Source organism: Engystomops pustulosus, chromosome 3 (assembly GCF_040894005.1).
Source record: "Engystomops pustulosus chromosome 3, aEngPut4.maternal, whole genome shotgun sequence".
NCBI lineage: Eukaryota > Metazoa > Chordata > Amphibia > Anura > Leptodactylidae > Engystomops > Engystomops pustulosus.
The window spans coordinates 127,762,511-127,786,321 of record NC_092413.1 but is presented as its reverse complement, the minus strand read 5'-3'; the positions used below and the strand labels follow the sequence as shown (position 1 = coordinate 127,786,321).

The following is a 23,811-nucleotide window of genomic DNA, read 5'->3' as shown; positions in this document are numbered from 1 at the left end:
GAAACTGCAACAAAATTAAACTCATATGTGAAAATTATTGTTACACCTTATACATGCACTGTACAAACACTCCTATTTATAACAGATATCTGCTATTCATGTTTTCGTGGACAAGGACCGGATTCATTAACTGTAATGAACCCATGCAGATGTGGGTAATCTAACTGTTTCTTAAGGGGCATGCTAAGTTTTGGTCCTTTTTAAAGACCAATTATTTCCATTGAGGTCAATGAGTATTGTATGTGGAGCTCTTTGACTGAATACGTATTCATACATAACTGATCAAAAGAACAAAATGAAACTTTTTAGTAAAGATTATTTTGTCAAATGGGTAAAAACAAAATTAAAACGGATTAAACATGCAATAAGTTATGATGAAGCTCATGAGAGCATCTATATATATTTCTAGGTTCTGGGACCAGCACTACGCAGAAAACATCCACACCTTGGTTATGACCCAGCCAAGTACTTTATTTCTCAAGTGAAATCATATCTACGGATAATAGTTTGCATTTCTCCATACGATGAACTACTGAAGACTGCCTCAGGGTAAGCATACTACTTTGCTGGTCTTAAAGTAACAAATTTATTAAAGCAAAACTACCATCAAAATCAAGGATGGATAAACCAGGGACACTTACTCAAAAATCCAGGTACTGTGACTGTGGTCATCTTCTTATATTTGTTATCCATGGCATCCTTCCTTCTAAAATCAATTTTTACAATTATTCTAATGCATTTGAAGGCTACTGGGTGGTTCCCAGAGCCCTTCACAGCTTGTTATAGTGTGCAGGGAGCACTTCCCCCTCCCCTTCTTTGCTGCAGTGAGATTACATCAGGGATGGGAATTGCCAAGCACAGCAGGAGGATGAGAAAGTCTAACAGGCTGTGAATTTTAAACACAGGGAGGATCTTGGAACTGCCCAAATAGCCTTTCAGGCTCATTAGCATAATTTTAAATTAATTTTAGAAGAAAGAAGGAAAAATATAAGAAGATTACCACATGGTTTATGGTACTTAATTCTGGTAGATTTCCTTTAATGACGCTTTAGAATTTTTTAATTTCCAGTTTTCCACTGAAACTAGGGGACTTATAAGAGCCCTCAGGGGGAAACAATCCCCAGTACACGACTGGACTACATTGGAAGGAACCTGGCGATCACATGGTCCCCAGGTCCAATTAAATCTATATTCAGTACATAATGTTGATTCAGAAATATGTAGTGTGAGAGAAGACAGAAGTGATAATACAACAATTTTGTCTTCTTTTCAGGGTTTCACTTTGGCATTCAAAGAGCCAAAATGCCATGGCTAGATTGCAAAAACCAGAGAGGAACTTTATCAATGCTTGATTCTGATGGTAGATTTCCTTTAAATCTCATTCAGAATAATTGTTATTCCTTTATCTTTAATGAGGGGTATATTTAAACAAATTGATGGCAGGTGAGGACCTGCGTACCTGGTAGATACTGGTCCCACACCTATATAAAAAAAAAAAATTCCCAAAATTTAATGTAAAGGCTCCTTTGGCCACTGCTTTGTGGTTAAGTATAAAGGTTTGACATATGTATTGACCTCTTCATTTCTTCTTCTTTATCTGTGTGGCTCTTTGAACCCAAAAGATTCATAGCTGTATGATTCATGTTGATAAACTTATACAATGAAAATCTGTGACTTATCTTCTCAATCATTTCTTGTCACCAATGTTCTACAGCTGGTTGCACAATATCACAGTCAATGTCCTCAACAAGACACATCTTTCTTCATAAAATACATGGATCAGCAGTGAGGCCTTAAATCAGCTTTGAAACTGTAAAAAGGAAATAAAGCACTGTCCAGACTACACAATCTTAACTAGAAATTATCAAGATATTGTATAATTTAGATATTGTATAATTTAGAATTTGATGAAACATTTTTTTCATATTTTTTCATTTTCTTTTTACTATCCAGATCTACAATAGGTTACCTGTGGGAGATCTCTTAAAAACTGCATATTTGATACACTTTTTTAACCCAATGTTCATGTGTGGGGGAAGACCAATAAAAATGAATAAGTCTGGAAGCAGCCCATAAATATTTGCGGAGAAAAACTAGTGTAACTTTGTATTTAAAATACTAAACACATAAACATATATCAGCAGTGAATATGCTGCACATAAATATATAGCAGCAATAAATGTACATTTACTGTTTAATCTACCTTCTCTTTCTATCTGCCATGGTTTTCATATTTGTGTACTCCTTACAGTTGATATTTCCTCTCCATTGAGTACATAACTTAATGACTACTTCTCCTGGCCATAACTCCTTCCAGCACAGTTTCACACAGAACCCCTGAAAATGTCACATTCACTTGCAGACTAGTGTCCTGGGATAATAACTATGTCCCACACAGTCCTAAATAATATGTACCCCTCACACATGAACACACTGTTTTCCAAATATATATTATATATCTGTAAATCTGTTTATGTACCACAGCACAGTTAGATTCTGGTGTTATAACTATGACCCCTGATAGCATTCACCTATTTAATATATGGCCTTGGCAACTCCAAAATGATTTGTACAAATTATCTTACTGAGGGTGAGGGACTTCAGGGACCTACAATCTGGTGCCTTAGGTGAGAAACTCAACTCACCTCATGGCAGTTGCACCCAGATTTTTTTTCTGAGCTTTCTCTCAAATTTAATAAAGATCATTAAACTAAGTAGTATTAGTTTATTATGCCGCACAGTATTTAATGAATTTGGTTTGTCTGTAAGTCAGTTCTGAAATGTGACCAAATTTATAAATGATGCTTATATGTATGAGGACACATCAAGTTTTTTACTTTCCATATCCTATAGTTTTATATCTACATTATACATATATTTCCATAGAAAATACCCTGGATTCTTAACCGGTTGCCAACTTATCTGGATTGACAGCTGGTCACAAGATGTTATCAACAGGGAAGCCAAACACTACATAATGCAACACAGGATTATGGAAGCCCACACAGAAGAAACACGGTATGACTGCTGTTCATGTGTTATTGTAGATACATCAGTATTCATGGAACAGGTTCTGTATTATTCATGTATGGAACAGTTTTAAGGTTTAACAACAATACATTTTTAATGATTGGAAATTTAAAGAAGGAAAACATGTTTACCTCACTAATTCTTATTTTCCATTGTATTTTCAGTGAAAATGTAGCAACAGCTATTACTTTGATTCACAGTTACATGCTACATCACAACGATCAGGTTCCATGGACAGGAAACAGTGATTCCAGCATTTTTTCAATTAAGTCAAAAGAGGCTGGCCAGGACAACAGTTGGCTTAGAGATGTGGATGCTATCCAATTTCCATACTGTCGAGATATTACTCAGGTATATATCATAAAATAAGTTATCTGGCTTATCTAAACAAAAATCTGCTACTAATCATTTGGATAGCTATAATCATCTAAAAAAGAAATGCAGTATTCAGTGGAGACTATTCAATGGATAGTCATGTAATACGTTGTGCCAGGTCCCCTTGATTAAGAAATCCAGCAGAATGTACTAGTACCATAAAAAAATGTATCTTTTAATAATTACTGATAAAATAAGTTCACAGTAATCCACAATAATATGCACATCAACCATCTAGTCAGCAAAAACACATCAATAAGTCTCGTCTGACACGGTTCCCATTAATACCTCACCGTGTCTTAGTGCATTCCTGTATAGCATATGACATGGTGCATCGTCCTTCTCCTGGTTGAGCGGTACTGGTCTGGAGATACAGGACCTATTAAGCCCTACGATCGGTTAGTATCCTGACCCCACAATATTGCTCCCGCCCTGACAAGGACGGTCTCAGTACTGTGCCTTACAGACCCCGTTTATCCCCTAATATGTAATTCCTATGCGTTTCATACGCCGTGTGACGCACTCATCAGGGGAAGTAATGTAGTGGTCTATGCAGCCTTGATACTAAGTATGGCTGCAAAAGTTCCACATCAAGGAGTTAAAATGAATCAGAAATGAGCAGTGGCCCTTATAATACAAGTTATACTACTATGGTGGCTATATGTATTGGCGTATTCTATACAGGAATGCAGTAAGACATGGTGAGGTATTAATGGTGACCGGGTTCAAATGAGACTTATTGGAGGTCTGAACAAGCTCCCTTTCTGATGTGTTTTTGCTGACTAGATGGTTGATGTGCATATTATTATGGTTCACTGTGAACTTATTTTATCAGTACTTATTAAAAGTTACGTTTTATTTATGGTACTAGTACATTGTGCTGGATTTCTTACCCATTTTTGGATGTATTTTTCTTGACTTGGAAAGTGAGTTAGCCAACTAGGCAAACTTTTTCTGTCTTGTTCGGATTTAGAATGTCCCCTAGATGAAGAGCTACTCTTCCCTTGCAAAAATATTGTTTCTATTGTTTCAAAATTTACCTGCATGCTACAATTTAGTGTCAAAAAGTCACCAAAGTTTTGTGCAATAATTGGGTTGTACTAGAATAGCAAATGTAAGTCAGTTGACCACTTTCCTAGTGCGTATTGTAGTGCCAAAATTGATCTAGTACTCTAGGGAGTAAATATAATAGTAAAAGTTGCTTCACTTTTATTTAATTACTAACTGTAGATCCCGGCATTGCCCAGGATAGTAAATAACTGCTCTTAGCTATAACAAAATAGAATTGGTTAACAATAAAAAATATATCTCCCTGTCTGTCACTCACTCACTATCCCTGCCTGTCTCTTACTTACTCACTCATTCACTCAATCTCCTTGCCTGTCTCTCTGTCTTTCGCTCACTTACTCTTCCTGTCTGTCTCTCAGTTATTCTCCCTGTCTGTCTCTCAGTTACACTCACTCTCCCTGTCTCTCTCTTTCTCTGTCTCTCACTCACTCTTCATGTCTGTCTCTGTCTTTCACTCTCTTATTCTTCTTGTCTGTCTCTCACTCATGCTCACTGGCTGTCTCTGTCACTCACTCACTCACACTCCCTGCCTGTCTCTCTGTCATTCACACTCCCTGCCTGTCCGTCACTCACACTCATTGCCTCTCTCTATGTCACTTACACTCCCTGTCTCTCTCTCTGTCACTCATGCTCCCTGTCTGTCTCTCTGTTACTCACAGTCCCTGTCTGTCTCTGTCACTAACTCTCCATGCGTGTCTTTCGGTCTCTTTCCATCTTATCTCACACATAAGCATCTTATACTCATTGCCTATAGTAACCAATCAAAGCTCATATTAATGACCTGTGGCAGTATAGCAACCAATCATGGCTCAGCTTCTAACTGCCACAGCAGCAGCAGACAATGCCTCCTGTATATGAAAGTATTGGCTCAAAACCCAGTCTATGACGTTCCCTGAGTCACAGAGAGCGACTGTGCAAAATTTGGTGATTGTAAACTTGACGCTGCACGTTCCTTTAGAGGACATACATACACACACATACACTCAGCTTTATATATTAGATTTAAAACCGATGGTGACAAAACCAACGCGTTTCAACCTTTGTGGTCTCACTTATAGTCTGTTTAAACATTAAAAACAAATATTTGTGTATCTTGAGTTACTGTATATACTCGAGTATAAGTCAACCCAAGTATAAGGCGAGACACCCAAAGGAACCTACGCCTGCAAGGCATGTAAATATAGGGACCTTTGAATGCACTGTGACAGGTAGAACATATGAAATAGGAGATTTCTCCAATTGTAAAACAATGGGGGTCATTTACCTTTTGACTTGCAAATGTGACATTCAATATGTTGGCGAGACCATCAGAGAAGCCAGAAGGATATTTTAGGACCATATAAATGATATAAAAAATGAGGAGGATACTGCTGTATCCAGACATGTTTGGCAAGAACATCTTGGGAACCATAGCAACCTGCAGTTTCAAATCATTGAGGTTGTAAGAAAAGTGTCCCAACGTGAATCCAGATGGATTTTTGATTGACAAACAATAGATTAAATGAACACATCTCTTATGCGTGTTTCATTTGATATTTTTTAGTGCAGGTTTTTTGATAGACCCCCGTACATTTCATATTGTAATATCACTAAGTAATCTCTGGGTAACGCTCATCCATTCTGGATTTGATGCGTCTATGGGTAATTAGAGCAAGTTAGCCCATAGTATAGAGATATACTTTGTTGTTATTATACAGTGACATCGTTAATATCCATAACATAAGTCTTTAATATCCATAATATCCACACTATGGTATCGGTTTGGTAAAATTTCTGTTTATTGCTGAAGATAGATGTCGATGTCTTTTGGCATACTATCGGTGGAAATACCAACTCTAAGCATGCCTCTAGTCCTAGTCAATGCTGTTGCAAGAATTTAGTTATTGCTTTAGGGGATCGCGACTTTAACCCTCCGGATAGAATATCATATAGTGACAGTAGACCATATACTATTATGGGACTTTTTTCACGCTAAGTATTGGCGTTCTAGCAATGTTTTTGCTGTGATGCCATATGCCTCCGCCTGTTTAGAGGATTTTCCTAGAGATGTAGGGGTTCCCTGTGATCCGCCCCTGGGTGGAGCTTAACCTTTAAATAGCCCAGAATCCTAACACAACGCACGGCCATACCAGTGCCCGCATTGTTTGTGCATGAGTCTCACCTAAAGAACTGTAGGTAGTCTAGTCAGTTAGCTGTAAAATATGCCAAGTCTAGACAGTGAGTGTTGAGTGCTTGTTGCAACCTTACACAATTTGTGTACTTGTAGCAAATAAACGTGTTAGGTGTATTTTAGGTGTACTTTAGGTGTTATATGTGTACCTATTAGGGTAAAGATGCCGGTGAAAATCTTGCTGACATGCAATTTTTCAGTATATGCCAGTATAAATTAAAATGAGGAACTTGGCCTGCATCTTAGGTTGTTATACAATATAATCGAGTGTGCATACAGCTCTATGATCAACATTATATCTAGTGTTGATTGCACACCAAGCACAACCTTTGTACATTGTGTCAATACTTCAATAAATGGGAGATACGTGTAACTTCGTAGTGGTTTGTTCTCCATGAAACAATTAGTGTATAAATGAGAGAGGTTGGGGTGGTCCCATACCTATAACCCTATATACGATATTAAAGTTTTATACAAGTGGGAACATATCCACTAAGCCTGTATTCACACAGCTTGGGGAGTTTGTTATTTTTGCTCATATCTTTTAACGGACCTAATAATAAAGAATTGGATGTACAGGCAGAATTGGATTGGATGTACAGGCAGATTTATTAATTTAGTAAAGAACATAAACATTTTCATTTTAACTTCATATTAAAGAGTCCCCTAATTTTGCCACAAATAACCGGGAAAACGCATTGACTCAAGTATAGGGCTAGGTTGGGAAATGCATTGGTCACAGCCTCCCCAAGTAATAAAATTCCCAGCAGCTTCCCCAGTAATGAAATGCCCTGCAGCCAGCCCCCCCCCCCCACACTTGTGAAATGCCCTTCAGCCAGCCCACCACGTAGAAAATGACGAGCAGCTAGCACCCCCCCCCCCCACTTATGAGATTCCCTGCAGCCAGCCCTGCCTTGTTCCTAACTGATTCCTATTATTGGTAATTGTCTATTTACTTTTTGTATTTGTTAGGGATTTTTTTATGCAGGGCCCCAACAGCCCTCTTGACTTTTGTAAGGTGAGTCCTAATTAACCCATGATTGAACATAAAGACCAAGACATACGTCAATCTCTTAGTCAAGATCTTCTCCCCTTTAATCATCAAAATGCATAATATATAACAGCCAGAAGAATCATCAAAGGGGCGTGAATAGTATACTCCAAAACTATTGGTCATCAGCACATTCTGGGAAAAAAGTTAATTAATTGTGCTCAGTTCTCAGAGACCTTGTACACAGATATTGTTTATACTAGTTTGCTGAGAAGGAGATGATAAGTGGCTCCAGAATCATAATATAATGTAGCATCAAGGACAGACTGGCTTCTCATTAAATGTCAAAGGGTATTAGCTGACAGGCAAGCAAACAGGTTACATAAAATGAAGTTTGAATGATGATATTAACTTGACAATGGTCAGGGAACATGGCCGCTGTATCTAAGATGGCGGACAGTAGTCAAGATGGCGTCCGAAACCAGTGCGACCTCCTTAACATAGTATATGTTTACAGGGATCCTCACCTTTCAAATAACTTTGCATAAATTATTAGTGGTCATTCAAGGTACGGGTGATCCACTATCAGCTCCAGTTAAAGGTCTTTACTAATAATGTTCACTGCCTTGTACAGGTTCTTTAGGCTTATACTAAAGTTGAATTTGTATGTAAGTTGGAACTGGTATATTTTACCATTGTCATTTTTTTTGTCCCTGTGACAATTAGATTTTCCAAATTTTGTGTTGTCATGGGAACAGGGATTATCAATAAAGCTTTATTACAGACACCTTACAGCTGATCATTGCAGCCTCGGACTAAAGTAAAGCATCCAGATAAGTGGTCACATTATGCAGAGAGGTCTGTAACTAGGGGTCATCTGTAGGTTGGTTGCTCTTGAATCAGGGACTGCCTGTACTGTTTTTTATTCATGAACAAAAAATGTATATTATATGTAGTTCATTTATACATAGATTTATCAAATGTTTTTGAAGTTACATTTTTTTTAGATGACATTTACCTAAGTGTTGTTAACACATTAATTCTGATTGGTTTGGGGAAAAACAGGCTAGAGAGTAAAAGGTTTACTTCTCATTTGATAAGTGGCTTTGCATTCCAGCCTGTGTATGTGTCTATGGAGGCTGACCGTTAACCTATTGCTGTTCTCGCTGTGTTTGTTAATCCAGCTCTGAGCAGTGAGCTTATACTCTTTCTGCTATCTGCTTGGCTATTGTATTCTTTGTTGCTGTACTCTGTTTATGTCTCCCCGGCCTGCTGAAAGTAAAAGTATTTCTTTCTGGCAATTATATGATTTGTAACCTGAAATATCTTCAGCAGTTTTCCTCTAAGGAGAATATTTTGTCATTTACAATTCTCCTTGATCTAGTGGGGTTAGGCCAAACTAACTGTAACACCTGCCCTGTTCACTCTCCATAGAACTTCTATACAATCTGCAACTGTTATGTCTGTGACGTTATATCCATCTTGCTTTTAGAATACAGTAGTAATTTCAAAATTAAATTCATTTTTTTCAGGAAGCATTCCAGGAGTTAAGTTAGTAGAGAAAGACGGATTTTATTTATATTTATTTGTATTATTTATTTATACAAAATTTATTGTAATATTACTGACCATTTAGTATTTCTCCTGCAACAACCAACAATGGTACGAAAAGTTTAAAATAATTTAGAATTGCTGTGTTTTTATAAAAATGTATTTAATTTTTCCACCAGGAAAAACTGAAGCTTCTAATTTCAATGGGAGAAGCAATGACAGACAAAGTTTATGTTGGTCCCAGCACATTACAAATGTTCTTGGATAATATAAAACGTATCTTCCTAAAGAAATCGGAAGAACAGTACAACACAAATAATCAGCTAAAGTAAGTATGTAATTTAATATAAAAAAATATGGTCTAATTTGCTCCTATTCAGTCCATGTGCCTCCCATGGAAAAATAGACAAGTCCAAAGGCCAGAAATACAGATGCAAAGGAAATAAGATGCAATACAGAGCAGATTGTTTGCACTCCCATACTCTGTAAGCAACTATGCAACTTCAGTCTTCCTCTGAAATCTGGAAGGGGGATGTCAAGGGGATGCCATTTGACTTTAGTCAGATGCCCGGATGCCATTTGACTTTATTCAGGACATTCGTGCATCTTTTCTTTTTTTTCTGGGTTTTAGACTTGTTTGATTTATCTTAGAGGTTGATATATCAGGCAGCTGAGCCTTTGGAGCTTTTGCGACATTTTATTAAAATGTTGCACAAAAGTTTCAAACTCTTCTGCAACTTCTTCTAAAGTTTCCCTACACCTGGTCAGGATTGCAATTTATTTGCAACTTGTAAACCAACGATTTGCATCAAAATTAGGACTTTTACATAGGTTGACGCAAAATTGATTTTTTTTTTACACAGCTAACTTTGCTAGGCAAATGAAAAAGTCGCCAATGTTGCCGCAAATTAATCAAATGGGCCAAAAAAAGTCACAAAAATAAGACAAAATCCTAAGTATTTCCTTCTTTATTGACTTTTCGACAAGTTTTTTGAGGATTTTTTTCCTGCTGTTTTCCTGCATATTTATGAAGTGTCGGCACCACAGTAATGCTCCTATCTGACACTCGCTCGTTAATTTTTGGTCACTCAATTTGGGAACAACTTTTTGCACTAGGTCCCCAAAACTGGGTGAAATTTTTTGTGCACAAATAGAAAAGCTACAAGCTGGTTTACCCCGTTCTATTTCACCTTCACGAATGTAGAGTCAGTTCAGATCCTTTATGCACCAAATCATTAAGCCCCAGTAGACATGGCAAGGCACAGAGAAAGTTAGGGATCACCCATACCTGCCAAAGTTGCTTTATCCTGTGCCAGAATATTGGTGTATGTTATAGCAGAAATCTATGCCTGGCCACACTTGGTGTAAATCTTACTCTGGCGCGCAATCACTTAGTAAATCCAGCATGTTCTGTGCCAGTATGGGGATTATTAAGAACGATGCACAATGTGCAATTCTTAATAAATTCCCCCATCTGCAGTTAAATAGTATACCATCAGTCTTTCATTGATAGATCTTTATTTCTTTATCTGTATTTAAGTATTTTTTCTAGTATGCAAACACATTACATTTTTTACGGAGTAGGAATAACATGAATAAATGTAAATACTGATGAACTACTGGGTGAATACAGACTAAATACGCTTCAAATGCTTCGTATGTCAGTTTTTTACCCTCACCCATAGACTATATTAGAAAAAACAACTGACAAATAAGCAGGATAAGCAGAGTTTTTCAATCATGGGTATGAAATAAAAACTGACTTGGGCAAAGAAGAATAGATCATTACTACCACCTTATTATTGACCATAAAACATGGATGTAATATGGATTGTAAATACACTGGTTTGATACAAGTCATTTGGGGGAAAATGATAAAACGGATGAAAAAAGGCATTTACATAAATTATTATGTAGATGTTATTATTTTAACTAGTGCTGCATGAACTAGCTATGGTTTTTTTTTATGTTAATAGGTATGTACTTGAGACACTTGCTAATACCAGGACAGACGCAAAGAAAGCTCAGGAAAACATGGGTGGTCTTGAAGAAAAATACAAGGAAGCACAAATCAGTGTATCGGATATTTTAAATAAACTTATTACTAAGATGTCTATGTTGGAGCAACTTAAAGCTATATTAGGTATTACTTTTTACTGGTTCTTTCTTTCTTTCTTAAAACAATTTACACTTTTTACATAGAAAAGGTGTAGGGGGAATGCAAACATCATGTTTTAGCTGTACACATGAAGACACAAATAACAGCTTATAATCAAAGTGAAACACAACGGCAACATGTATCTTTTTTGCTATGTTTCTTTCACAGTCCGCAACAAAAGTGAACCAAATCCCAAACATAATGGGGCACATAGACTTTGGCCCCATTATGGACCTTGCGCCAGTTTTCTGTCAGATTTTGCACATTCTTTTATGTGCAAACTGCTTGCACAGGTATTTAAGAACTGTCCACGCCACATTGTCTCGCACATGATGCTTTTGTGTTGTGGCTGCCCTGTTCATCACGCAACACAAATTTCGTGATTGAAAGGGGCGCCCCGGTGCAATGTGGGACCATGCACGATAGTGATCATGCAGAATTGTGTCGCATGCCCTATGTTAAAGGTGCTCCAAAGAAAAGTTGGTACACTCTGTCGGAGCTGTGCAGAGGGCGCCATGAAGAATGTGTGCCACAAACCATGAATCTGGCATACCCTGCACACTACACATGCAAACTGCACATAGTAAACACTGCACTGTTCTTTATAAATGTGCCCCAAATAGTTATTTATGAGCTTATATTTATAGCTTATTATTCTTCTATATGTGTATGTACGTGTACACCTTTTAGCCAAAATGATTCGGCATGAGTTAGCATGATAATTTGTAACTTTTTTCCCTTTTCTGTTTTTACTCCTATCAGGTATTGGAGATGAGACTCTGCAAATCTTCCTTTCACAAAATGAAAACGAATTTGACAACTTTGACGATAACGACGAACTATTGAAAGATGGTATTGTCTCTTAAAACTATTTGTATTTCATAATATCATGAATATTATAAATTCATCTAATAGCCTGTTATATAAAATTAACAATAGTGTGTACATTTCTCCTTTGAAAATTGCATATCAGTTTGATACATGAACACCAATGTGTGACTATTATATATGTTTAAAAAATAAAGGTAAAAAACAGCCTTCAGGAAAGCCAAGTTGGCCATAGACAGACCTTTTGAGCAATAGTTTGGCAAATTGGCTCCTATTAAAAAAGGCCCTTTAGGGTTCAGTTCAGTTTAGTTCATTTCCTTTTTTATATTTAATTTTAAAGGGAACTTTTCATTAGATGAACATGTGAAATCCAGATGACAAGTTCCCATAGCCTTTTTAATACTAATTCTCAATCTGCTTTTACGATTTACATTATTGGTTCCACTTACTTTTAAACGTATATACAATTATACCTGATTCCATCCAGCAAACTGCATTGAGTCATGTGGATGTCCAAGTAACTGTGAGAGCTGAGCTTGAGATGCCACCACTATACAGTGAATGCAGACTTCTTCTTTCAGCTCCATCCCCTCCAGACCCCACAAATGACATATATCAGTATAAAAACTGGGGGCTTGGGAAACCCCTTTTAAATGTGAAATATATGTAGCTATGTAGAAATCATATAATTCTACAAACCTTACATTATATTATATTTTTATCATAAGGTGTAAGTAATCATAATGTTGTTTATATAGCAACCACATATTATTCAGCCACTTTACAAATCAAGGATTCCATAAAATAAGAAGTTACTGTACAGGAAGTCCCCAGGTTATGTACGATATAGGTTCTATAGGGGTGTTCTTAAGGGACATCTACCACCAGGATGAAGGATTGTAAACCAAGCACACTTACATACTGGTGTGTGCCCCCTCTGGCAGGATCCGGTTTTCTTTTAGCTTCTTATGCCCTTGGTTTTTAAAATAAAAATAAAAAAATGCAAATGAGCCTGTGGGCTTTTCAAGCCTTTTATGTGAAAACAGGACATAAGCTAAAACAGGAGTGGATCCTGCCAGAAGATGTACACACCAGTATACCAGTGTGCTTGGTTGACAATACTTCATCCTGGTGGTAGATTTCCTTTAATTTGTATGTAAGTGGGATCAGGTATATTTTGTAACCCAAGGCAAAAGTATTTTTGTTCGTTTGACAATTGGATTTTTAAAATTTTGGATTGTCATGGGAACAAGGGTAAATGATAAAGCTTCATTACTGACAACTTTGATAACTCTTACAGTTGATCATTGCATTGGGCTGAAGTTCAATAAATGATCAGCATCCACAGTTCCCTTTTTCAACTAGGGTTTGCTTGTAAGTTGGGGACTGCCTGTATAGTGGAATGGTCATTAGTTCAAACAATAGGCGTGAGGGTCCTGCTCACTACACTTAAAATGTATGTGGAAGAAGGGATAGTTGATAAAACATGATGCACCTATCCATACAGCTAGTCTCGTTTTTATCACCACTAATTTAATTTAGACTGTAGTATTTTAAGGACTTGTATTTAGCAATTTTGTTGTAACTGCAAGAAGTAAAACCTCATCCATGTACTGATTATAACCTAGATGGTGATGAATATGATGAAGCATTTTATCGAATGAAAGAGGCCAGTAAAAAATCATTTTTACACGAGATTCTACAAAAAACAGCGAAAGTAGCTGATGAGCTAGAGGAACTCAAGAAAAACCAAAGAGCCATAAAAAATGAGGTAAACATCGTAAAAATAATCTCACAATTATATGTAGTGCCATTACTTGATCAATGGGGAAATTTATAAAAAGCTGGCACATTGTATGCCAGATATACTAAGGGCCTCCGGCTATGCGACTAGATTATCTCTGCACCAGGTCCTGCGTGATGCAGAATTGCGTTACAACCTGTGCCCAGGCTACTGGACGGAAGGCTGTCCGGAAGTGACTTACTCTCATTTACCTTATATTCATTCATTTGTCCTTATACAAGTAAAGACATTTCCCAAAGCATGCCACAAACATGCAGAAATATATGGATGGGATTATATTTTACTTTTACTTTTTACTAGTACAGGCAGTCCCCGGGTTACATACAAGATAGGGTCTGTAGGTTTGTTCTTAAGTTGAATTTGTATGTAAGTCGGAACTGTATATTTTATCATTGTAATCCCAGCCAGAACTTTTTTGGTCTCTGTGACAATTGGATTTTAAAAATGTTGGGTTGTCATAAGAATCAATATTAACACTAAAGATTCATTACAGACACATTTGATTACTGTTACAGCTGACCATTGTAGCCTAGAACTAAAGTACAATAAATTACCAATATCCAGAGGTCCGTTTGTAACTAGGGGTCGTATGTAAGTCGAGTGTTCTTAAGTAGGGGACCGCCTGTATATCTATTTTATTAACATATCTTTAGAATACTATCTTCTTTCTCTCTGTCTTGTGTCTTTTAACATTTAGGTAATGCACTGGTGTAGTAAAGTAGACAAACCATGTATTGAAAGACTTGTCCGCTGTCAAAATCCCCCATACTTAGTTGCACAGGTAAGACTGTATAAAATAAACAATAAAGACAACGTATGAACCCCTTAATGGTTAGACACATTTTAGTGTTTTGTGAATGTGGTTTAAAGGCCCTAATAATTTTATTTGGTGGGCTAACACAATAATTCGTGTCTCATTTTTATTGTAACCTATAATGCTATAAATAGTTTTCATTTTACTGGAATTTTTAGTTTTGGGCTATATTTGAAGTGATTTATATGAATACGGCATTTCTTTTACAAATTAAAGTACTGGCATGAAAATATGACTAAAATGATACAGAGATGTGCAAAGGAATAAATCTTGTACTACATATACATTGATTAGCAAGTCTTATGGTATTTTTAGATTTTGGAAATGGCGTTGGTCACAATCAGTTGCCTCCCTTCTACTGAAAACATTAATGACCTTCAAAAAGCATCTACTCATGTAAATGAAAAGTCAGCAAGTAGAGCTAGCACTAGACTTCAGTCATCTCCAGTAAGCAAGTCAGCTCCATCAAAGAAAGGTGAGAAAACAAAGGGGGGATTTATCACATTCTCTTCTCTTTTTTCTGCACTTGTTTTTATGATTTTGTTTTGTTGAATTTGCCACTTTTTTCACACACCTAGCAAAGTTCGCCACTCCATTGTTGTGCCTGATGTATCTTTGGAATTCAATATTTAAAAGAGTCACACTTTTTTGCATGAAAACTCCTTTCCCTGCTATCGTAGGAAAAAGGTTAGAATGGGGTTGCTCAAAAGCTACTTTTGTGTTATGAAAAACAGACTCATATGCCAGATATACAATACATCAAACAAGACCAACCCCCCCCCCCCCCAAAAAAAAAAAAATATATAGGGAACAGCAAATTACTACATTAAAGATAAATGCCCCCCAATGTGTATTTTTTGAAAGAGAGTTTTATATGTTATGTTACTGCTAGACAAACATTTGTTATTTAAGGTACCCAGATGCATATTTCATAAGAACAAAATATTTCTTTATCAATAATTAGGTATGAGAGATTCTACTGACAAGGTTGACAGAGCAAGATGGAAGAACATACAATATCAAATTGGGGAGACCAGCAAATTTGTTGAAATGATACATCAGTAAGTGTTCATTAAAGATTAAAGGTTTGGCTCTATGTGGGCAGCTAATTAACTAAAAGCAGATTTATAAACCTGCATATTATAAAATGTTGTAAAATACATAGAGATGTAGTACTAGTTAACATGACTGGCTTAAACAAATAACCAGATGTTATAACTCAGTCTGTAGTATAAGTGATTACAGGGAGCCGCCCCTATTGTGTGATAGCTAATAGGAGGAATACTATAGAATAGTAAATATAGTATATAGTAAAGTGAGAAAAACTCACAAAATAGACCACAACTCACCTTAACATGCAGAAGATGGAAAGTCATGGAGTCACTGAGGAAATTGCTGGTCCAGAGTCATGATGGTAATGCAAGAACAGGAAAAATACCCAAAACTCCTGCTCTAAAAAGTAGGTAAAAATAGGCTGTCTCCCTTCCTACATGTTTCGGACATCTTTTTCCTTAGTCATGGTTAAAAAAAAGCTGCTTGAAATAGGATTCCAATGTCCGAAACATGTAATTGTCTGTCTTCGTGATGCTTTTTATTTTTCCTGGCTGAATACATATTTTTTACCTACTATTCGGAGCTGGAGTTTTGGATATTTTTCCTGTTCTCGCATAAAATGAACACACTTTCAGTCATCTTTACAAGTGCTACATCTGCACATACAACAAACCAAGAATGTAAAAATAATTCTTTTAACTTTGAGGGTGACATATTAAAAACCTTTAACATCCAAGTGCAGCTATTGCTTCTGAGAAGAGTTTTCTTGGTTATTGTGTCCTTATATTCAATTAGAATTGCTAAGCTTGAAGACGGACTTCCAGACCAGACCTTGAGAGATGTTGAGGCTTACCTTGGCAAAGCTAAAGAAGGGTCCAATGGTGTTACCGGTGAAGGTTCCTTATTAGAAAATGCTGCTCCCTGTAAGTATGATAATATTAAGACACTATAATTAACTCAAAAAGCCTAATTGCTTAATGGTTTTATGGGTTTTTTTCACAAAATTAAAGCTGCAGTAAAATTTTGTGTATACAAATGAGGTTACAATACTGGTTACATTTATGATTTTGCAAAGACAATAGCATGCTTAGTTTTTATTACACACACATTCTCGGTATATATCAATAGATATTTTGAGTTCAGAAAACATGGTTCACAGGCAAAGAGTTACATGTTAGTGAAATAAGAGAAACACAATGACAAGAACAAGGACAGTGCACCAGTAAAGTACCTTGTGCACCTGGTGGGTACGGTACAATAATAACACTGAGGCCCTGTCCCCATATTTATCCACACTTCTATTTCGGATGGAAACGTGACATTTAAATGATTGTGGATATTGACAGAATTTTTTCTCAATGTATTTATACACTCACCGGCCACTTTATTAGGTACACCATGCTAGTAACGGGTTGGACCCCCTTTTGCCTTCAGAACTGCCTCAATTCTTCGTGGCATAGATTCAACAAGGTGCTGGAAGCATTCATCAGAGATTTTGGTCCATATTGACATGATGGCATCACACAGTTGCCGCAGATTTGTCGGCTGCACATCCATGATGCGAATCTCCCGTTCCACCACATCCCAAAGATGCTCTATTGGATTGAGATCTGGTGACTGTGGAGGCCATTTGAGTACAGTGAACTCATTGTCATGTTCAAGAAACCAGTCTAAGATTATTCCAGCTTTATGACATGGCGCATTATCCTGCTGAAAGTAGCCATCAGATGTTGCGTACATTGTGGTCATAAAGGGATGGACATGGTCAGCAACAATACTCAGGTAGGCTGTGGCATTGCAACGATGCTCAATTGGTACCAAGGGGCCCAAAGAGTGCCAAGAAAATATTCCCCACACCATGACACCACCACCACCAGCCTGAACCGTTGATACAAGGCAGGATGGATCCATGCTTTCATGTTGTTGACGCCAAATTCTGACCCTACCATCCGAATGTCGCAGCACAAATCGAGACTCATCAGACCAGGCAACGTTTTTCCAATCTTCTACTGTCCAATTTCGATGAGCTTGTGCAAATTGTAGCCTCAGTTTCCTGTTCTTAGCTGAAAGGAGTGGAACCCGGTGTGGTCTTCTGCTGCTGTAGCCCATCTGCCTCAAAGTTCGACGTACTGTGCGTTCAGAGATGCTCTTCTGCCTACCTTGGTTGTAACGGGTGGGGAGTTGCCTTTCTATCAGCTCGAACCAGTCTGCCCATTCTCCTCTGACCTCTGGCATCAACAAGGCATTTCCGCCCACAGAACTGCCGCTCACTGGATGTTTTTTCTTTTTTGGACCATTCTCTGTAAACCCTAGAGATGGTTGTGTGTGAAAATCCCAGTAGATCAGCAGTTTCTGAAATACTCAGACCAGCCCTTCTGGCACCAACAACCATGCCACGTTCAAAGGCACTCAAATCACCTTTTTTCCCCATACTGATGCTCGGTTTGAACTGCAGGAGATTGTCTTGACCATGTCTACATGCCTAAATGCACTGAGTTGCCGCCATGTGATTGGCTGATTAGAAATTAAGTGTTAACGAGCAGTTGGACAGGTGTATCTAATAAAGTGGCCGGTGAGTGTATATTCTTTGTTAAAATAGTATAATCTGTTGATTAAAAACAATTGTGCTTTTAAACACTGTCATCTCAAATTGCTGTTTCACATTTTTAGATGCAACACCACAGTCCATTACCCCTGCCAAAAAATATTCACACATTGATTATAACAAAAATAAAGATGCAAAACGAGGAGGAATCACTATAGCAACTGCCCGGTACAGCTCAGAGGATGCAGCATCTTTGGTGGCATTTGTTGTTGCTGTTGTAGAGTATACCCGACTCTGTGCACCACTAAAGGAATGTCAGAAAAAAATGTCTAATTTAGAAAAAGAGAAAGAAGATCTAATAGTAAAAGAAGCACAGTCTAAAGTGGTGAGTAAATGTCAAATTATTTGAATCTAGTGACGATTTTACATTGAAAAATATAGAGATTATATGGCATCCTGGGCAGAGCTCTCTTTTAGTGCCCTCCTTGCTCATAAGGAAAAAAAGGGTTAAATAAGTATGTTTGGGTTATATATACATATAAACAGCCTGTTTATAGTTTGCATGTGACAGCACCAATCTAGTACCTTGCCCAAACCCATTTCATAACATGTTACCAGAACTAGGCACGATTACTAAATATGGTACCATAACCAAAAATAGTTACATTTAACTGCATGAAATTACACAGTCTCATATGCCCTCAATGATGGTAAAGAATGCCTGTAAGTTCTTTCAGTGACAAAATATTACCACTTATACCGTTAATAGAATAGTCAATACAAGAACATTTGGAAGGAAGACAAATGGTACCAAGTTGAGGCTACAGCTGTTTTGAGCAAATGGCCATTTTTTTTCGAAGACTTCAGATTCAGACCTGAAGAAGCGCCAAATAGCATGAAACTGATGTAGCCTCAAACATGCACGTATGTGTCCTGCCTTTTGCCGATCAACTATGAAGTTTATAGATTAAAAAGGGCAGGAAATAAATTTAGTGTAGTATTTTTTCTATCTTTTCTACTTAATTGAAATTACCCAACATCCTCAGAGAAATGCACAAGAATTGGGATCAGTAGCCCCCATTAGAGCATACAGAATTATTTGTATTTATTTTATTTATTGTGGTTGCATGTAAGAAAGCTGGGGACTGGGCCACTATGAAGGTAATTGGAGGAGGAAAGGGAGCTTAGGGAAGCAGCAGTTGAGGACTCATTATTAGACACAAGGGGAAGGGGTTCTCTGCTGTGAATCCAAGTGTACAGGCTTCTGGATGCAGTACTGCACGGTCGGCAGACACATTTACCAGCATTTTGTGACTGCTGCTCCTCATGTTGCTATAAAACTGCTGGTGGTCCTTCTGAAGCTCCCCTCCTCTCTCCTCATGCTCCTGTAGACCAGGAAGTGGCTGGTTGACAGGACAAAGGGAGGGAGGATGGAGTGTGCAGGACAAGAAATGTCTCCACTTTGAGATAAATGTCCCTGAATAGAAAAATGATGCTTATGACACTGATTTAAAAGAAAAAATGGACCAGAGGAGTCAAAGACATTGGAGCAATAAGCTCTGCAGAGAAGTCAGAAAAAGTCTTTATAGAGGTTGGGGAAGTCCAGAGCATGAAAAGAAGTCTTACCTCCACCAAATGTTACACCACAAACAATGCACTGTGGTGCCCCAGTGCCTATATATAATAGCTTAGCTCTGTGCTTGTATAAATTTCGATGGTCTTTTACACCAGAAAAATTTGTATTCCATGTTCTGCGTTGCATATCTTTCTAAATGAGTTTGATGGTTGCTGACTACTGAGTTCTTTAGTGCATGCCTGCTATGGATGTGACTGAAAACCTGACTTTGGATGGGTGGTCACTAAGTAACTGAAATCTGAGTGTTTATCTGGAGTGTAAAATGTTCTGTAAAGTATGTATATTACAAAATATATGCAATGTAATGGATCTAATCATAATAAATATAAAATAGGCTGCTGTCTCCAGTGTTTGATAGACTATAATCTAGCTTCCTACTATGCTATGTTTGCATAAGACAATTTATTTATTTGCCCACATATTTAAGACTTTAAGCAAACATTCTTGAAGCTGTTTTTAAGCATTAAACAAAATACTATGCACATATTCAAGATAATTAGATGCATATTTTATTAAGATGCCAGAGAGCTTTGAAGAAGAGCCAACTGTATTATATCATCAGACGCTGAGCACCCTCACCGCAGATGACCTTCCACTTCTTCAAAAAGAGGTAACAGTTCATATTTAGTTCAGATCCATATACTGATCACAACATATTCAATATACAAATCTTTGATTCCGTTTGGAGTTGTAAATTACCGTAGTTTCCAACAATTTCATGCTGCCAAGAAAAAAATCTAAAATTATGTTTAAGAAGCTTAAGAAAGACATCATCTGATATTTCTTATATTTTGATTTTCTCTGTGATTATTTTATATAATGACATATGTTTCCATATGTGTAACATAATGGAACATGCTAGTCACAATTAATCATAAATGAAATATACCCGTATTTTACGGGCTATAAGTCGCACCAGAGTATAAGGCGCACCATCAACAAATGCCTGCTAAAACGTCTAGGTTCATATCTAAGGTGTACCGGATTATAAGGCGCACATGATTATAAGGATGAATGACCAGCAGGTGGCAGACCTGTGCACAGTTCAAGGCAGCTGTTGCCTGTAAGTACGGTTCATATATAAGGCGCACTGGACTATATAAGTCAAAGGATTTTTTGTGCACCTTATATTCTGAAAAATAAGGTAATAAGTTAATATTTAGTGACTTTTTTTACATCGATTTTGTGATGCTATGCTGTATCAGCGGTCTACTTTTTTTTTGTCCTATAATCACTTTTATGGATGGATATTCTTTACTGCCCTTATCTTGTTGCATCCTGGCACAAAGCTATACTATATACGGGTAATCTAAAGAATAACAGTAAAACTTAGCTGTGTGGAATGCTAATTTTTCTATGTGTCCGATACAAAGGCAAGTGTCCTTACTTAGTAAACTTTTGCTTTCCATTGGTAGGTAACACAGCTTCATGAAGAGTATGATATGGCTGTCAAATATAAACACCAACTTGAGGAAGATCTGCAGTTACATAGGGAGAAGCTACATGCAGCTTTAAATATGCTGGACAGGTTTGTTAAATCATCTTTTCTAGTAATTTTATAGAATGCACCAATAATTTCAGTTATTGTTCCCAGAGCTCACATGAAAGTAGTATGATTTGGTAATAATTTGTTATATTTTATTAATTCTTTTAAGATTGAAAATGCAAGAAAAAGAATGGAGAGATAAATTAAACCAAAGTAATAGTAGTGATCTTCTCACAAACTGTTTGCTGGCTGCTGCCTTTAACACATATTGCTCTGCCCTCAGTGTGGATGGAAGGTGAGAAGGCAGATGCCACCATTTTTACTGTAATAATATGTAGATCGTAAAATATGTATTATTTATATGTATAACATGATTTATTTTATAATAGGAGGAAAGTTACTGACTTCCTTGTTAAAGTATGTGAGAAGTGTGCTCTTCCCCTTCCACAGAGAGCACTTCTGAGGAACGTTCCTCTCATTCAACTCATGCATTCTCCGGTAATGTACCCAGTGCTGATATTGTGCAATATGTTGAGTGTTAAGAAAAATAGACCAATAATAATGAAAACAGTTGTGTTGGAATTTTTTTAATCCTTAAAAGTAAAGTTTTTTGGCATATTTAAACTAGCTGTGTTTTTTCCAGATTGAAATCAAGACACTTGAGAAGAGAGGGCTTCCAACAAATGCCCTCGCTTTAGACAATTCATGCATATTTACAAATGCAATGGACACTAATTCTTGGGTCTTAGTGAGTGATCCGACAGGACAGGCTATAGACTGGATTAAAGGACACTTACCAGAAGATACGGTTGAAATAAACTACAATGTAAGTAAAGAATATTTTTTCCTTATATAGTTCATAAGGTTATTTTATATTGTCTCACTACTAAGTGGTAATCTGTATCCAAGTGTCCAATGAAAGCAGTTACTGAAGTTTGTACCATTGCAAAGTTTCCTGTCTCGTCTAACAGAAATCTGGGCTCATCTTCATGTAATCAAGTAGATCCAACACTTATATCTTTCAGAGAAGATGCACTTTTATTTTGAAGTTTTGTATTGTCTTTAAGAATTGTTTATAGTATTATTAGTTATCCATCCTTCAAACTTCAGATTTTACTTTTAATGAATAAGACTGTTATGATTCATGTAAGGCAGATTTAGTTGTAATATAATGTGATAATTTTCAGGCCCTGCTTTCTGAGATGGATACATGTCTGACAACGGGACATTCCCTTTTGCTTACGTATTGTGACATAGAAGACCTGTCTCGTGATGTTCGCCTGAGAAAAATTCTACGCTTCAAAAGAGAATTTCTGCATCGTAATGCTCCATTTAAAATGATGGTATTTACAGTCACAGGTGCATCCTAATATGTTATGTCATGTACAATAATGACTATTGTAACTGGACTGCCTTTTTACAGGTGGGGGAGCATGAAGTTGAATGCCATCCTTCTTTCCGCCTTTACCTACATACAACAAAAATGCCAGAAGAAATATCTCCAGAAGTGGCCTCTTTCTGCTCCATTTTGTACTTTTACCAGGACAGAGAAGGATTAGTAGAGCAGCTATTAGACAGATTTGTTGAATTGGAAAAGCCTAGACTAAAAGAAGAACACTTACAAATGAAAGAGGTAATTTTAATCTTTTTTTATTATCTCTACTGGTATTAAACAAATACATTTAAAAAAATTAACTAAACACTGTTTTCAATTTCACATTAGGAGTGCTTTAACAATATGGTTACTCTATCTTCTTTGGAAGAAAAAATTATAGCAACTCTGAAAATTCACAATTCGCTCCTGCACAGTTTATCTGTTACCAAGATGTTGGGAGACTTGACACTGCAGCATGAAGAAGCCACAGAAATGTAAGTAAAGTAAATTTAGCTCTAAAATGCACAACACTCTCCTCAAGTTATGATCTTTAGTCATCTTAAAGAGTAAGGAAGACTTTACTGTCTCATCTACATTTGAACAAAACAAGAAAAGCCTCAAAATAACAAAAGAACTATGAAAATACCGAGAAAATATGCAAAATTTGCCAGGATGAGATAAGGAAAACCACCCCTCTTTTAGCTACCTTGTAAGAGGCCTTATGACATGATGCGGGATTAAAACCAAAGCAGCATATTTATTCCAGAAGGAACAGACTCTCAACTGTAGATAGCACTGTTTTGACCTGTTTTGGCCTCCTCAGTACAGCGTAGGGAACTGGTTTGGCTTGGTGAGAGGCCTGTGACTAGGGTCGGGAAGTAAGAGTTCTCCTTACGGAGACTGCCAAATTAGGTCACCATGTAGGCA

General features: G+C 37.0%; 1 protein-coding gene across 1 annotated transcript in view; it reads left to right on the top strand.

The window, feature by feature from the left end:
* The window catches only part of LOC140121911 (dynein axonemal heavy chain 5-like), a 200,949-nt gene that overhangs the window by 155,713 nt on the left and 21,425 nt on the right, over positions 1-23,811 (top strand). The window contains exons 70-89 of the mRNA XM_072142073.1: positions 410-549; positions 2,887-3,018; positions 3,195-3,381; positions 9,365-9,513; positions 11,162-11,328; positions 12,106-12,195; positions 13,800-13,942; positions 14,673-14,756; positions 15,105-15,264; positions 15,754-15,850; positions 16,638-16,765; positions 18,513-18,772; positions 20,541-20,633; positions 21,439-21,551; positions 21,679-21,804; positions 21,899-22,007; positions 22,153-22,335; positions 22,697-22,852; positions 22,933-23,142; positions 23,233-23,378. Coding sequence (XP_071998174.1) covers positions 410-549; positions 2,887-3,018; positions 3,195-3,381; positions 9,365-9,513; positions 11,162-11,328; positions 12,106-12,195; positions 13,800-13,942; positions 14,673-14,756; positions 15,105-15,264; positions 15,754-15,850; positions 16,638-16,765; positions 18,513-18,772; positions 20,541-20,633; positions 21,439-21,551; positions 21,679-21,804; positions 21,899-22,007; positions 22,153-22,335; positions 22,697-22,852; positions 22,933-23,142; positions 23,233-23,378 — 2,873 coding nt within the window. The remainder of the gene's footprint in view (positions 1-409; positions 550-2,886; positions 3,019-3,194; positions 3,382-9,364; positions 9,514-11,161; positions 11,329-12,105; positions 12,196-13,799; positions 13,943-14,672; positions 14,757-15,104; positions 15,265-15,753; positions 15,851-16,637; positions 16,766-18,512; positions 18,773-20,540; positions 20,634-21,438; positions 21,552-21,678; positions 21,805-21,898; positions 22,008-22,152; positions 22,336-22,696; positions 22,853-22,932; positions 23,143-23,232; positions 23,379-23,811) is intronic.